Raw genomic sequence first — 17,630 nt, 5'->3', positions numbered from 1 at the left:
TTTTATTCAGTAGAACATTATTCAAATTTGTATCCAGGTTAGCAATAAATTGGATAAATAGAAAAAAATATGCAATTTCATAAACATCCAAGCCCTAAATTGATAATATTAGCGTAGCTCCGTTCGTAGTATAATAATATGATGTATGTTGAAAAGTAATTCATTATTTTCGGTGTGTAATCAACAACTATTTCTTATACCATCTGTAAGCAAATAAGTTTAAAAAAATGAATGGTTTTTTTATTTTGTAATTTCATCGAGATATTTCAAGAAGAGTGAAACTTTAAATTTTGAAACGTTTCAAATTCATAACCATCGGTACGAATCAATTATAAATGTCTGTAATTTTTCAATTAATTTTTGCCGAAACAAAATAACGTATCTCACATTTATTCGTACAACTGTAATCAAGGGAAAAAAAGGAAAATAAGGATGTTAGTAGATCGTCGATGTTATTAACAGGGTTTTAGTTTAAACTACTTTTCATCGGAGTTCCGGTGTGCATTTATTACTGCTCTTTATCGTATTTTCATTCGACGACTGCAAAAACGCGACACGTTTGCTTTTGTTTTATCGTTTTGTGAGCGAACGTCCGATTAGGCAATAACAACGTTGCGATATCTCATGAATCCAACCGACGGAAATGAAAAAAAAAACCATAACACTGTGTAAAAAACGTACCCTCTCCGACCATAATAATTATAAAATTAGGTTAGGTTAGGCGAGTGACGTGTGGTGACCAAGAAAAAAAGGCATAATAACGGAGAAAAAAAAATTCATTAAAAACAGCATACATTGAACAATATTTCATTACAAAAATATGTACACTCATATAATATGAAGTTTATTACTAGAGTGTTAAGTATATTTTGATTAGGTACATGTTAAAAAAAATTTGTTATTTTACTTTGTACCATTTTGTGAAAAAATAAAAAACCATGAATTTCCTTTTTTACTTTTTCAAAGTTTGTTTTCGAACCTATTTACTAACGTATTGCCTTTTATTGAAAACTATTATTTCATAAACCACTGATAATATGACTCGTAGTCGTTGTAGAAACAGAATATCTGTCTAAATTCTATTTTCACCGTATGATGATATATAACACGTAATGTTGTAGTATGAACTAAATCAGTCCGAGTAACATTTCCATATCTGATCTCGACCAGACATTGTTTCCTGAGCTTTCAGGCAAAGATCGACTGATATTACAAAGCTCTGTTCAAACTTGTCCCGGGCAAGTGGTCGTATTTTGAAACCAATCGACAATCATCGCTCACGGTTCTTTGCCAAAGTTTAAAAACCATTGAAGTAGACCCGAAAAAACTAAAAATTATTTTCAAAAAAGCACAAATGATAAGTAGGTTAATGTATTATTTTATTTTTCTATTAGCCATTAGTACCGTAGTAGGTTAAATTCACTCTTGAAAAAAAAAATTCATTTGAAAAGTCATTGTGTGTGTGTAAAAATATAAAATACACTACTATTCTGTTAAAGTCTCAAGTACCCACGAATAATATTTTTAAATTACAACATAATAACTTAAATTATTATTGGTAGTTATTTAATATGTAATTTCGTCCTAGGTTGGGTTAGGTCCTACAAAATGTATTTAATAATTTATTTTAGAAGTTTCAAGTACCAATGAGTAATATTTTGAAATTACTACACAACACCAAAATCCATTCTTTGATAAAATATCTTATTTCGTCAAAATGTAAGCTTAAAATAACCATTACAAACACTGTATTCATATGTTTTTTTTTAGATTTTTGGTAGCAAAAAACCTACTTACTTGGTAATTCTGTAAACCCGCTGCTAATCGTGTTATACATTTTTAATCCAAAGCTGTAGATAATTGAACATTTTATACATTTCAACTAAAAATAATTTGTAAATTTTCAATTTGATAAATGTTGTCGAATATGAACTAAATGCCTATAAAAAAATATGTATTTTTAATATTTCTTGACTGTTGTTGTAACAATATATTAACAAGAATCTTATATTAAATTGTCAAGCTTTTTAACCAAAGAATGCATCTGTAGTGATATTTACCCCAAAGAAACTAATAAAATCGAAAACTAAAAATGTTTGTAAACATCTCAAAAAAAGTAAAATAATATGAACAAGTATTTTTTAAATTGTATCAATTATAGAAAATGATAAAATAAACATTTAGTGAACATTTTTATAAACAGAAAGTTGGGTAATCGTTTCATAAGAAATTTAATGAATATAAAATGTTGTAAAAATAAACTTCAATCACTCACAAAAAATTAGATATGACATATTTTTTTTTGACTTAGGTAGAAAAACTTATGAAAAATCTTGTATACAATTTCAAAAGAAAAATTTGTATGAATTTCTAACTCAAAATATTTTACAAAGTGACTCTTTAAGTATTGTGTCAAAATTTGAAATTCAGCCAATCATAAAAAATTATTTTTTATTTACCCTAAACTTTTAATATATTTCCACTATCAACAATTTACGAAGAACCTTATTATATTGCATTTGTAAATTTTTTGAACGAGCAAACATATTTTTATCAACATGCATTTAAAAAAACCTAACAAAAATTGAATATAGCAAATGCCTATAAATAGTTCAATATGAGTCAAAAAAATGTGTGTAAAAATTCCCATTTCTTCTCATTTTTTTTCTTGCTTTTCAAACGCTATTGAAAATTATTGAGAATTTTAAATTTTATCCTCCCAAACGTACCAATTAGATTCACATTCACCCTGGAAAAATTACCGAAGTTATCAAAGTATTATTTCGACTACTTATCGTGTACACAAGTCAAGAAAACAATGAAAAAAAATGAATACGCACTGGAAACTCAATATACTCATCTATCCACTTCAATCTAAAATGTACATTGTACGACTTACGACGTTGTGTCACGAAGCCGACGAACAAATATGGCGTACACAATTTTTTCAAATACATTTTTTTTTTTTATTTTGGCGCTGACAAGTGACAACAAGTGTCTTGGCTGTCAAAACAGCTTATGAAATTTAATTTTCAAATTCGATACAATAATTATATTTTTGTATTATAATAATTATTGGTATTAACAAGTATTGCGATAAATTGGAAAAACCATTACGTCTTGAAGAACCCATGAATAAGGCGGGACTTAAAAATGATGTATCACTTTTGCCTATACAACACGCCGTGTTACTCGTAATCTGTCTGAATGATAATTAATAGGGTAAAGACTTTCATGCACTAAAAAATCATCGATACGCATTTAAAAATATACACACAAAAATAAAAAAATATGCTGTTAAATACGCTGTTAAATATGCCCCACAAAAAATTAAAAGACTAAAATTTATAGCTATAGGGATCAAATTTTTTCTTTAAATATTTCTTTAATCTTTAACTTTAATAATTGTATATTATATTTCTGTAAGCTTTAACTTTATTTATTTTACTTATTTTACTATACTAAATTGATTTAGAATCTTTTTAAATTTTGAATCTCATTCTTCTCTATTAATTACTATTCTGCACCGCATAAAACAAAAAAGGTATTTAAAAATAACTGTTGAATTATTCTCAAATATTTACAATATCTAAATCAAAATCGCACTGAATTCCAAATAATTCTTAGATGATTTCTCGCAGAGAACATATTTTATCATTCAGAATTGTCTTGTATTACATATAAATTTGCATGTTTGAAAAACCTTAAAAATATGCCCTAAAACTTAAAATATGTCCTTTAAAACCAAAAATGTCAAAATATACAAAAATATGTACTAAAACGAGCTTTTTGTCACAAACGTTTTGAAATGTATTGTGTAATATTACTCTGCATACGATAAAGTTAACCAGAAAAATATGCAAATGCATGAAAGTCCTTGCTCGAATAATAACTAATATTGATGTTATATAAATTATTTTCACTGCTGAGTTTTTTTTTTTCTAAGAGAACAACGTTTCTGCAGTGTTTATTTGAAAGGTTAGGTTTTCAGTAATCTTTTCAGCATCTCTAGAAATTATAATAGGTTATTAAGTTTTTCATTGCTGCCAATACGAACGTAGAAAGGTTTTTTCTCATCATAGGTAAGATTCGCTATTTTTTCTCTGTATTTTTCGTCATAACCACCAAGTTGAAACTCGAGTATTTTATTTAAATGGACAAAAGAATGTACATAAGTACTCCGTAGCAGTGAAAAAGTTGATAAAGCTCTTTTATTTTTGAAAACATATTTAACATAATTTTTTAAAAAACATAACCAGTATTTTTGTGTTTTATAAATTATGTCATGTTACATATACACTTATACACGTATTACAGAACCAAATAAAAACATTAAATTAATATTATATTTCTTTCAATTGAAATGTCTCATCCAATATGGGAGATCTTACAACAGTAAATCGTTACATAAAGTTATGTTGTTGGACTCCACGCGAGTTATACTCAGTATTTAAAAGTGAGCAACTAAAATTAAATAAGAATAAAATTAATTCTAAAAAATGTTTCAGTAAATTTTATTCAGGGCTGCGACTTACATTATAATAATTTACGTATGACGTGCCTATGAAATTATTTCATTTTTTATCTGCATATTAACTTCGATGAACCTAATATAATAATAATAATAATAACAATACAAATATAGGTTATTTACACTTTCTTTTGATCAAGTCATTAAAATGTCGATAATTTGACGGTTTGCGGCGTCTCCAGTTCCATTGATTAAATTATTGTCGAGTAATATACTGTACAATAATCTTTACATTTAAAGACAATAATATTATAGAATGTAATATGAACAATAAATTATTGTTTGTTGTAGTCAACCTGTGGTTTCGAGTTTGGACCGTGGTATAAATCGCGACCACCGACGTTTCGGGGGTGGTTTATTTTCCGAGGTCGTTACAATAATATCGCAAAGCCTACAGTCGTTCGAAACGGTATGTTTTGGCAAACAATAGGGTCCAAGGGCCTATCCGGAATTATTTAAATCATTAACTTACAACGTCCGACCGAGTTGCAACTTTGTTTTCGTTGGGACCACCACCGCCGCCACCGAAAACGGGACGAAAGTACTAGCGTACTTTGAATTTCCGTAGCTCCGTCGCCGAGCGTATCGGGGGTGGGGGGAGGGGCGGTCGTTCCGAAGGTCGGTCCATGTGAGGTTTTCCGGTCCGAATGCGACACGTTTCGCGTATTATGGCGACTCGATAAGTATTCGTTCGCATTGCATGCAGGTACGTTTGCGATTTATTGCCATACCCCTCCGACATTTCCCAAAATATTCCGAATCGCGACGGCGGAGCGCTAGTCGAGAAGTCGCGTAATCCAGTTGAATTTGGCGAAAAAACGTCTCGTTCCTGCAATCACCGCGGGCGGCCGAATCATTATTATTATTATTATTATTATTATTATTCTTTCTCCCGTCGCAAATTATTGCAAAAACAAAGCCATGTTTTGTGTGCGCTTCGTTCGTGATTTCGTGAATCTGAGTGCCAATCAGAAGTTTGGTATAATTCGTGCGAACGTCGGGAATGTTTATTTTTTTATTATTACGTATTCTGAGATTGCCCACACCAAGGAGTGCCTCTCGTAAATCTGGTACACATGAATTGCGTAACTGTTTCCTGAATCGCGCGAGTCCCACTCTATAATCTCAAAACAAACTTGACACGAATCTCGCCCCGAGTCAAACGTAATATTCCTTTTAGTTCATAACATTAAACGAAATATTTCTAATAAACATGGATGTTACGGTTGGATATGCAGGTGTTGTGCAAATAACATGTTTTTATTCCAAAACATGAAGTATACATATTATGTGTATCAGTTTTTTTTTATTGATTTTTCTCAACCAAACATTTTATTACGTGTACTTACGTGTACATTTTTAGACGTTTTTAAAAACAATTATTCAGACCGAAAGCATTATGACATCAGGTCAAACCAACAGGAGGAAGAATATTTTTTATGGAATTGAAATGCATGAAATTAATGAGTGAATGAATTTTTAGTGAATACATACATTGTACGAGATTTGCAGTGTGAGTTAATGAATTTGAAACGTCTTATTAATGTTAATAACGATTTATTAACATTAATGCTGTATTTTTTTTTCATGTAATATTTGATTTAATAGATTTTAAGCATTATATTTCTTCAGCCGCACCGAATGTCAATCAGTCTAATAATATGCAAGTGATAACAAGGGCCCGGGTATTTTATGGCATTTGCGTGTTTTTTTTCTAAACAGTCCAAAAAATAGCTAAGTAAACCAAAAGTTTGAATATTATAGTCAATAAATCCGAAACACAATTTTTTATTTTTCATATTTCAGCCTGTTTTATTATTTTTTGACATGTACTGCATATTTCTGTATTTTACGGTTTTTAAATGCATAATTTGTAATAATATTTTGCTAATTTAAAAAACGTATTTATAGTTATATTTATAGTCCACGTAATTTGATGAAGTCGTTTTCTTGTCTAGTCTGAGCTCTATCTGGACAAGATGTAATTTATTACTAAGTGAGTTTTCATGAATCATACATTAGTCGTGTTCATTTTTTCTTGTTTGTCGTCATCCGATTGAGGGTAATGTTCATTCAATTGAATTTATTTAAGCTTAAAATTTAATTTTTCAGATAACAATCACAATATGTTGAAATCACTAAAAAAGACGAATCGTATAAAATATAAAATACAATTTAATTTAATTAACCTATTGTTTGCTATTTTGTTATTGTATCTTTTCTAAAATTCTTAAATCACTTGTTCTTATTGTAAAAGATTATTTTACAGATTGTAAAACTCTAGATTAAAAATAAAAAAAATTATTTCTAAGTTTTTTGCTTTTTTGAACGACCACAGTACATTTTTGATTTCGTATTACAAATCAATTTTTCATGTTTATGCTAAGCTAAGAATAAAATTATGTACCGTGATACATCCATCGACATAATATTATTTGGAATCCAAAAGATCTTGAAAGATTAAAAAAAAAATTTCATTAAAACGGTAATTTTACATATATATTTAATATAATAAAATACAATAATATACACGACTTATAATATTATTGTACCCGCAAACATGTGCACAAAATGAATTAATAAATATCATGACCGAGTACGATTCCGTTAGCACAACCTCCTGGTTTTTCAATTAAATCTACGTTTCAGAAACATAAATATTTTTTTCTCGGAACTGTTTTCATTTTCATTCATAAATTCGTTTGTTTATCCAAATAATTATTACCAAAAACTCGGTCCACTTACACGAACTTCATTCTCATAAAAATAATTGAAAAAAATGTACGTCAGACGATATTACTTAGAATACATTTTATATTCCCATTAAAGTTATTTATTTTCCTATTATTAAGACGGTAGGTTGAATTAATTTTTTTCAAAATCATTCCATTTTAAAACGTTATTGTGTGTATAAAATATGATAGTATAACTACGTTAAAAGTTTCAAGGTCTCATAAATAATACTTTTAAATTACAAATAAACATCAAACGTCTTTATTTTCCGTTTAAATACCCACATATCTAAATCCATACAAATGTAAAATTCAAACGTCTGTAAAAAAAAAATTGCTTATAGAGGAACCTTGTATTACATTTTAAATTCTTAGATTCAAAAATTAAACATTTCTCAAATTTTTAACAAAAAAATTATTTACACATTTTCTAGATTTTGACAAATGTTGTCATAATATTCTTACACAGAAGTTCGTTTGTATGTTTCTTTTTAAATACTCATAATAATTTACTACTGACGAGGAGCCTTGTTTTGATTTTTTGAACTTAACTTGAATTTTGACATTCACTCAACTGTTTATTTTCACAGATTTACAGATCACCTGTGTTGTTGCTTGAACATTCTTTTTTTAATCAAATTTTCCAATTCCACATAATAACGAGATTTAACTGTTATTTACCTTACTTGAAATACACGGAATATGCAGATACGCAATCGTCGTTGCATTTAACTGTGACCTTTTTGAGGGGATGTGACTTACCGAATGCTCCCTTTTTTTGAACCCGAATGCAATTCTAACATTTTGATTTAAGTGAAGACTGGAATTCGACCACCTCCCTCAGATCGACCAGAGATTCGGTCTCCCAAAGGGTTAACCTAATCTAACCTAGCACTAGCTGTAGTGTATACTGCTATTACGCTCGTGGTTGACAGGCACATAGTGTTGGCACTTAACATGCCAGGTGATTATTTCATCACCGGACACTCATCATTTCTAAAAACATAAAAATTTAAGTATACACATAATTTCATATTTTTTATCCTCGAAATGTCTTGAGTTTTTACTTTTATGAATGACAACATTTTAACATTGTTAAACTTAATGTTTTGACATTTCGTATTCCAAAGCAAAATATTTTTTTGAGTATTTCGATGCGCAACTGGTGAATTAAAGACTAGACGTTTTGATTTATAAGTATTTAAAGTTTAAACGGGTGGAGTTGAGTAGTACGCGGTCGCCCCACAAAATGTTGGTTCACTTCTCAGCTCATATCAGCACTTTTAATATATTTTATGTCTCATAAGCTACCCGTCCTAAATTCGATGTCTGTGTATCGAAACACTCGGGCAAATATTCTGTTTCGAAGACGAAAATATAGAAATTGCGTGTTGTCTTTTAAAAAAAGTAAAAAAAAACATTATGTCTCTTTTTCAAAACAAGAACGCCGTTTTGAGAACGACTTGAACGCGTGCGAGAAAAAATATTTTCAAAATAACATTCGTGCTTTTTGATCATCCAGTGGGTCCTGCGTTCAACGAATCGCCCGGCTTGTGGTCAGGCACGTTTTGTCAAGGGATACGTGGTCCTGGCAAGTGAAATTTTTTTAAGGGCACTTTAAAAAGAAGTTCACGGTAGGCCTTTCAGACCCGGGTCCGACCCTGCAGCCCAGCACTATGTACTATAGGTACCACAATGCGCTTAGATCGCCGGCCCACAGTAGACACATCATACGCTGCAACGCATTCGTGTCGGAGCGTGTTTTTGCGCGAAGAGTAATCTATTTCCGTTCAGAGTGCGAAAATCGATTAATCATCATCGTCATCATCATCATCATCATATTATTATTATTATTATTATTATATATTTTATACGAAAGGGCAACGGTGGTCGGCGGGCTTCGGTTTTCGAACGAAAATTCGGGGTTGGATTTCTCTTTTATTTTTCAATTCTCCGGTCCACTAATGGAAATCTACCTTACCCATACGCCGTACATACCTATATATATATATATATATATATATATATATATATATTTATTTATATATATTGTACATTATCACGTTGTACTCGCCGAGTGCGTCGTTCGGTGCACGCTTCAGTTCACGTCCCGTTTTCGATCAATTTCACATCGCGCACCGTCTCCGTGTTCTTTTTTTAAAAATAATTTTCTCGGGGTAAAAAATGAAACTCCGCGGGCACGTCGTCAGATGTCCGCATCACGCCTGATCGAGTGGCGAGGGGGGGGGGCGGGCAGGCTGGTGTGGAGGTATACATCATATTATGTTATGTGGAGGTAGCGGCATAATATTGATATTGTTACCTATTTTACGACATTATTGTTATATTATGCGTAACACTCGCCGCGTCGTCCGTCGAACAAAAGCTCTCGATCACTCGCAGTTTCTCCTCGGGAACAGATTATCTCCAAACACAATAACGAATATCGTGTTATTAATTTACGCCGGACCGGCCGAGTGGGTAGTTGTCGCCGTTTCGCTCGTTAATCACGACACTATATATTGCCGTCGTTATATTTTATAATAATATAACAATATGTATTACGATGTTTAGATTTTCGGCGATGCCCGTATAATATTATGTGTCTATATCCCGGTAAAAAAATTCGAATCGTTTTCAACGGTGCATTATTTCCAGTGCGAGTGTTTTGGCACAGAACATATTATTATCATGCTGGTTACGGGGTAAATAACCGGTAAATGGTAATATTTGTAAACGCCAACGTTTGTTCTCTCGAGGCTTAAAAAAAAAAAAACAGTGATGGGACAAGATCATCTGCAGAAACTAATACATCCAAGTAAAAATATTCAATAATGGATAAACACGAATAAAAATTTAACCAATGTTCGGGATTTTATATCCAAATATTTTTTTTTTTTTGTAATATATTTAAAAATAAAAATAAAAATATTAGTCAAACACTTCAGGGGACCGCGTATCATACATTTCGTTGTATTATTGCTCGTTTTTATTCATCAGAGTATTGGAATCTGGAATAAGTGGCGACAGAATAATATTATGAATTGTAAATAAAAGAATTATTTTTTACCGACAAATATTTTTAAATCGGAATGGTGGACAGATGTTTGTCTTATGACTCCACTCAACGAAAACATAAAAAACTTTGAGATTAAAAAAAAAAAAACTATATTTTTTAACCGTTCTCACTCAACAGATTATTTCATACATCGACATTATACAAATAGTATTCTGATTTTGATTTTGAAATGAAAATTACATGAAGCCAAAACATCATTAAGATGAACAAAAAAACCAGTACCTAAACAAATTTGTTTTCTGTAAAAAAATTGTGGATTATATTATGAAAATGCTCAAAGCCTATTGGATTTTATTTGCGGATATTTTTGCATGGACAGCAGACGTGAATCATTGTATTTGGTTGGCAATCTGTGGACATTTTTCACATAGGCACAGTCGGGGTTTTCGGGGGGGGGAAATTGCAAATAGGAGTCGTTGGCTGTTTTTCAAGAATAATGAAATACTTCAAATATTTTCTTATTCATAAAAATCTCTTGATTGGGAGGGGGGAGGATATCAGCATTGAAAACAGTAAGGGGGTTTCAATAATATCTAACTGAAAATTTAGACGGGAAAGTACCTAATTGACGTCGTGTAAACTAGATTCGAATGTAAAAAAAAATATGCTCTGATCTTCTCATAGGTGCTTAAACAGTAATTACCTTATAATATTTATGATGCCATTAAGCTTTATCCGGAGGACTCCACGGGGAGGCGATTCTCGTTTTCTTCGTACATAATTTTGTTTTAATTTTTTATTAAAATAACAGCGTACCTATATAATTAGTAATTTATTATTCGTTATTTATTGTTTGGAGTGGAACGTCTATGCAGAACCGGTCGTATTAATTTGATTATAATTCTTTGTTTTTACATTCTTCTGCAATCGAACGAATCCAATCAAAACGTATTATCTTCGAGCTGATTCGTGTCGCCTTTATTATTTTTTATGGGTAAAAACTATCGGGCCGAGTTTTCATCTATCCCGGGAAATTCGTCACTTCCATTCCAGTGACTCGCCATGATATTGTATCATTACTGCCTTGACGACTATAACGAGCTGCGACGGATACGACTAATTATTTACTCACAGTATGATGATATACCTACCCATATAATATTATAGACGAGCGTAGCTCGGGAACGCATCGCATAGTGTTATTATCGCATTAAATACAGTGCTCATTACTACCGGGCCAGGTAATTCGTCATTATACTCGGCGCTGCTGCACAAACGGTCGTTATCATTAGATGTATAATATCGTTATCGTAATATACTTGGAAACGGACGCACGCTGAGTTATTATGCGGTTCCGTTCGGACAGATTCGTATCCGGGTCGGTATGCCGAACGATTGATATTAATTATTATTCGTGTTTGGTCATAATAATAATAATAATAATAATAATAATAATATGCAGTGCGATGACGATGACGTGCGAGCGAGTGGGCATACGTTCCATTATTGTACCTACACTCGGACGATTATGACCCGCTATCGTTGCAGGGTAATCCGCAGCGATCACCGTTTCAATAATACGCCATGTTACGATATTGTTGCCATTGTTATTATTGTTATTGTCATAACTGCGCACGCTACCGAAGTAAAAACTGAGAAATTGGTTACTCTCTCCTCTGCAACGTTTCCCCGTCGTGTAATCGTCTGAAACCTCATTTTTGTGTAGTATAACTGATGCACAAGAGTTGGTCTCGAAATCAAAATTCCTATGGTATAGTTGGGTTCCGGATTCGGGTACCTACTTCACTAGTTGGGTCCTGGATTTTTTTCGTTAAGTAGTGCTGCACCGAACTAACGTTTTCCTTATCATTTCAACAGACTCAGCGATTTGAAAATATCCCTATAGTTCATTGTGTTCATGAACACCAAAAAAATATATGTAAAAAACACATCGTTGTAAAATCAATATATTCAAAACTCGGAATCTAAAATACACTTTTGACATGAGATGAGTTTCAAAAATAAATACCTCTATATCACTGACAATGTAGGATACATATTAATTTTACAAAAACGATTCTTCTCATTATTTCTGCAGACATGAACTATTTGGACAGTACATCAATAACTGAGAGAACAGGTAAATTAATTTCGAATAACGAATAACGATGCATACTTTTTTTGTAGAACAGATGAAGTCACTGCAGTGAGAAATTAACTGTATAATTTGATAACTACTCGTGAGTCCATGGTTTATAATTATATCAGGACGGTCGTACCTGAATGTGTTTCGTGATCGGAATCCAATAATTATCTTAATGTGAGTGCTGTAACAATCCTTCTCAATGCTTTAAAATTCCCTGACAGTGTTGATGTCCCATAAAATATGAAAATAGATGTCTGTCTGTATATCTGTTTATTTGTTACATAGCTTGATATTCAAAAACTTCTTGACCGTTTTCAATAAAAGTTATACCAATAGACTCGTTGAGACTCGGAAGGTGTTTTCATCTTATTTTTTCAACTCCTATAGGTACCTTAATACTGGTATGCACACAGGTGTGCTGAGGAATTTTTCGAGAATAGTGAACTCCTTTAAATCATTTATCTCACATGAATTTAGACATCAATCCAGATGTTTTTCTCATAAAAAATATTGGATGTGTTTGTCGTGGTTTCGCATTAAAAATACATCGTTTCAACAAATTGAACATTGTTTTTTTTTTTAATTTCCTATTTGTATGAAACAAATAAATTATACTCTGGCTATTATTTATTATGAATTTAAAGTGAATATTGTAATCCCCCAAGGCACCAAAACCGTATAATAAAATATCAAACGAAAAATTGAGTTACATTATGATGATATGACAATTGCAGTGACACCATCAATTATGTCAAATTTGAAAGAAAAAGCCGAAATACAATATTACGTACATCTACGGTTGTAAAAGTGGTTTCAAATACTTATATTGTAAATTGGCTTAATCAATTCACTTTATGCGAAACAATTTTTTTGACATCAACAATATTATTTTTGGCATGGGTGGCAAAAAAAACAGTCTGTATATATTCTCCATTACAGTCCCGATACTCCGCGTTTTACAGATATATTAATGGCCTATCCATTATTTTATTATCTATGACTATAAATATTCCAATATACCTACTATAATATTGATAAAATACAAAATATATAAAATGATATTTTTGTTTATTACATTTCGATAATTTGCAAAGGATGCTCGATTTTACTACCTAACACAGGACTTTTATAATTTACAATGTTTGTGATGAACAACCGGCCACAGGTGGTGGACTTGTATACCTTCGCTACGCAAGCCTATATGCTCATATATAAATGTAGTTATAGTGCGTGTTAGTCCCTTTATCCCATCTTCACCGGAAAGCGAGTTTGGCCCTTGTTGATCAAAGGTCTGGGTATTATGTATTACCATATATTATAATTAGTAGAAATGTTTACAAAAATTATGTCTATGAAATAAACAAATGGAGAGCTAGTATAATCTGATATCACAGCTCGATTAGTATAATACGCACCCATGCCAATAATATTACGACCTAACTGATTCGATGTTGTTCGGTTGTTTTCAGATCCGTACGTGAAAGTGTGGCTGCACGTTGGTGACAAAAAGGTGGAGAAGCGCAAGAGCATGGTTTTCAAATGCAATTTGAATCCGATTTTTGACGAGAAATTCGAGTACACGTTGCCTGTGGAACAGTTGAGGGAAGCGGCTTTGGAGGTGATGGTCATGGACTTTGACAACATTGGTCGCAACGAACTCATCGGCAAGATAACAATATCATGTGAGTGTGTGCGCCAATGCGCAATCCCCGACCATCGGCAAATATTATTATAATATGTTATTAGAAATATTTTAATACATAATATAATTGTGCCGTTGCTGCCACAACAATCGAGCGGTTTACTTACAATGGTGGCCACGAGTACCGAAACTAACTCTTCCTACATTTTTCTGATAAATATCTTTTGACGTGTAACGCGTACGAACGTACTTCAATCTATACTAAAAGCTCGAACAATGTATTTCTATAGTCATTCAGAATGAATACAATGGCCTGAAAATTATAAACAAATAATTGCAAACATGCAAAATAAAAATGTCTCCTTTGACGTAGGTACCTGTTACACGAAACGAACTATGTACTTGGAATCCGCATTATCCTCGATCACATAAAAAATACAGCAATATTTGTTCTAATCATTAGCTATCCATAATAGTGTGATGGATGTTACTGCAGGTAAACGGTAGGAAACCGATATGTCTTAGCCGGATATCCTTAAAACCTAGTTTGGTGTACCGACGGTGACGGTCGTTCATGCGTAATATTTTTAATATCAAGGCCGTACTTTCAGTCCGTCGCTCTGAAAGTTCAATAATATTTTTATTCATACTGCGACAGGCTCTAGCCGGTTTAGGCAAACACCACTAACCCCATTCAAACCGGTCGTCCATTCAACATTTTTATTTTATTTCGTACTCGTATCTTTTATTGATTTTTGTACAGCCAATTGCCACTCGTGTCATCGGTAGCGTGGATTCAGGTTTTCCTGGCAACGCAATATTCAAAGATCTATTTTTTTCTTTCACTGCGGCCGGAATCGCACCAAATTCGTTTTTAATATTTTTTCACACCGAAAATTGTACCGTTATTTAAACCAATATATACCACTCATTTAAGAATTTGTAGTTACCAAAAAAAAAAAAGCATTTGACGGGTGAAACCTGTCTGTAATCGAAATATATAAACGCACTCACTCGATATTAACAACGCATGGTTTTCGCATGATATATCATAATCACCCACACTTTTAGTAAACTGTAGTTCATGGAGGTAACTAGGATTCAGTAGCTTAAATTGCTAGAGTTCTGAAAACCAAATTTTTAAATAATTCGTAAAATGCAGGCCCCATGCAGGTGGCTTACAAAAAAAATTCTGAAAATGAAATGTAAACGATAAAAAATAGGTACATGACACTTTTTATCCTTCGGTATTTAAGTACATTTAATATTTTACGACTTATAACTCATAACTTTATACTTTTAAAATATCATTATTACCATTAATCTCACTATATATCCAATTGCATAGTATTGTAGCTAAATGATTGAAGCTGAACCTATTTTGCAACCTCAAGGCGTACGTGATGATTTTCTTCATGATAGAAAATTATTTATTCTTTGATTGAGGTACATTTATTGTCGTGCGTTACTACAAAAACTGTAATAACCACTAATCATTTACATAGAAAATATTATTTTATTTTATAATTACTCATTTTTCACTATTGGTATCCAAATTGAACAATTTAAATATATTTTTTTTCTCTACGACTCAGCTTAAATTTCAAGTGGGGAGGGGTTGAACAATTATACAGGAGGCTAAGGCCGTCTTGCCTCTTTAGTAACGCCCCTCTGTATACCTGTGGAATTTCCAATCTTCCCTAACCCAACCCCTACCCAATCGTCTGTTGCACATATTATAATGGGTACGTATGATGTATTTTTGTCAGCCAACAAAAACGCGACTGGACAGCTGGAGGCTCAGCACTGGAAGGACATGCTAAGCAAACCGAAGCAGAGCGTGGAATATTGGCACCGATTGAAACCGGAATAATTAAATTATTATCGATATAATTGACATTATTATTATTATTATTATTATTATTATTATTATTATTATTATTTTTATTATTACTATTATTATTATTATTATTATTATTATTATTAAACTATATATTATTATTATAAGGCGAGTGTGTTATGAAGTTTTCATTCAATTTTATTTGTTTATTTTGATTTTTTTTTTTGATTTTTTAAATAATATTATATTATACCGTATGAATAATGGAACAAAAAATAATAATACATAATATTTATTACAACAATATTTTTCTGCATTTGATAAAATTACATAATATATGAATTATATAATAATATTATTAACAAATATTTAAAAACTAGATAAGGGAAATCATATTATATTATTTTTGTTTTCAACGAATATTAATATTAATAACGGAAATAATATATATAATATAGCGTTATTATTAATTTTTAAGTGTGAAAAAAAAACATATTACAATACAAAACAAAAACAAAAAAAACGACAATGTAAGACGATGTTTACCTAGTGACGTTGTTGAATATTGTCGCTAACCGACGAAGTTAGGTGAAAATTTTTTAAGCACCAAAAATGTAGCTTAGATGAATTATAATTATCGGTAAGTAATATAATAATTATTATGATGTTACTTTACCGGTTTATATATCTACATAATATAAATGTCTGCATACGTATAAAAATATATTATACAATAATAAAAGGGGTGATTGTTCTTTTGGCAGTGAACACTCATCATCATTTTGTAAAGTTCAACTCGATGTTTTTCAAAAAAAAAAAAAATTCTACTTACGTCATATTGATTGGTTACAAAACCTACGCATTTGGAGAAAAAAAATCGTATAATATTTTGTTTACTATTTTTTATCGTTGTCGTTGTAAAAGTGTTTTCACTTTTTTTAATGATGATACACATTTGCAGTTTCATATTAATTCGAATCAGAACATTTTGCTGAGAATTTTGATACATGTAATCGGAGTACGTACCAGAAAAATATTCTTCTTTGGAATATGAATGCATGATGTTTACGACAAAATATGGTAAAAAAAATAATTATTAATTTTACGGAAACCTTGATTCGCAGTAAATTAAAAAATGATTTTCAAAACATTAATACGTTTCGATCTGACGAGTGTTAACCGTGAAAATAATCACCCAGCATAAACTTATATATTTATTGTGTATGTGTGAAAGAGTGTTTACGTGTTTATGTGTAAGTGTGTGTTTGTATATTACCGTAGTGTTGATTTTTATTTTAACTTTAGTCTTTTTAATACATACCTAATACATTATTATTACAATTATTATTATTATTATTATTAATTAATATTAAAATTATTGTTATTATTATTATTATTATTATATTATTTTAATTATTATTATTATTATGATTATTATGATTATTATTATTATTATTATTATTACGATGATGATTATTATATTATTATAAACTAACATTATTCTCATCAGTCTTGTATACACGATTGATGTTTTATGACCACATGCATAAATGTCGCCTGCCAATAACAATGCGTGATATATAGACTCAAAAAAAAAAAAAAAAAATGTTTGGATTGTTCATTATTTATATTTTGTTCGTTTATTTCTTTACACACACGTTCGGGGCACAAAGCAGCTACCTACCGAATAATATATATTTTACGATATAACCTATACCTA

At 31.1% G+C, this 17,630-nt stretch overlaps 1 protein-coding gene across 2 annotated transcripts in view; it reads left to right on the top strand.

Moving 5' to 3' along the window:
- LOC111030614 (synaptotagmin-7) overlaps nt 1–16,035 on the top strand; it is a 261,996-nt gene extending 245,961 nt beyond the window's left edge. For both annotated transcript variants that reach the window (XM_022310198.1, XM_022310200.1), the window contains exons 8-9: nt 13,898–14,110; nt 15,840–16,035. In XM_022310198.1, coding sequence (XP_022165890.1) covers nt 13,898–14,110; nt 15,840–15,943 — 317 coding nt within the window. In that variant the 3' untranslated portion in view covers nt 15,944–16,035. The remainder of the gene's footprint in view (nt 1–13,897; nt 14,111–15,839) is intronic.
- The last annotated feature ends 1,595 nt before the right edge of the window (nt 16,036–17,630 follow it).

Source organism: Myzus persicae, unplaced genomic scaffold (assembly GCF_001856785.1).
Source record: "Myzus persicae strain clone G006 unplaced genomic scaffold, MPER_G0061.0, whole genome shotgun sequence".
NCBI lineage: Eukaryota > Metazoa > Arthropoda > Insecta > Hemiptera > Aphididae > Myzus > Myzus persicae.
This window is presented reverse-complemented; position numbering and strand designations above follow the sequence as displayed.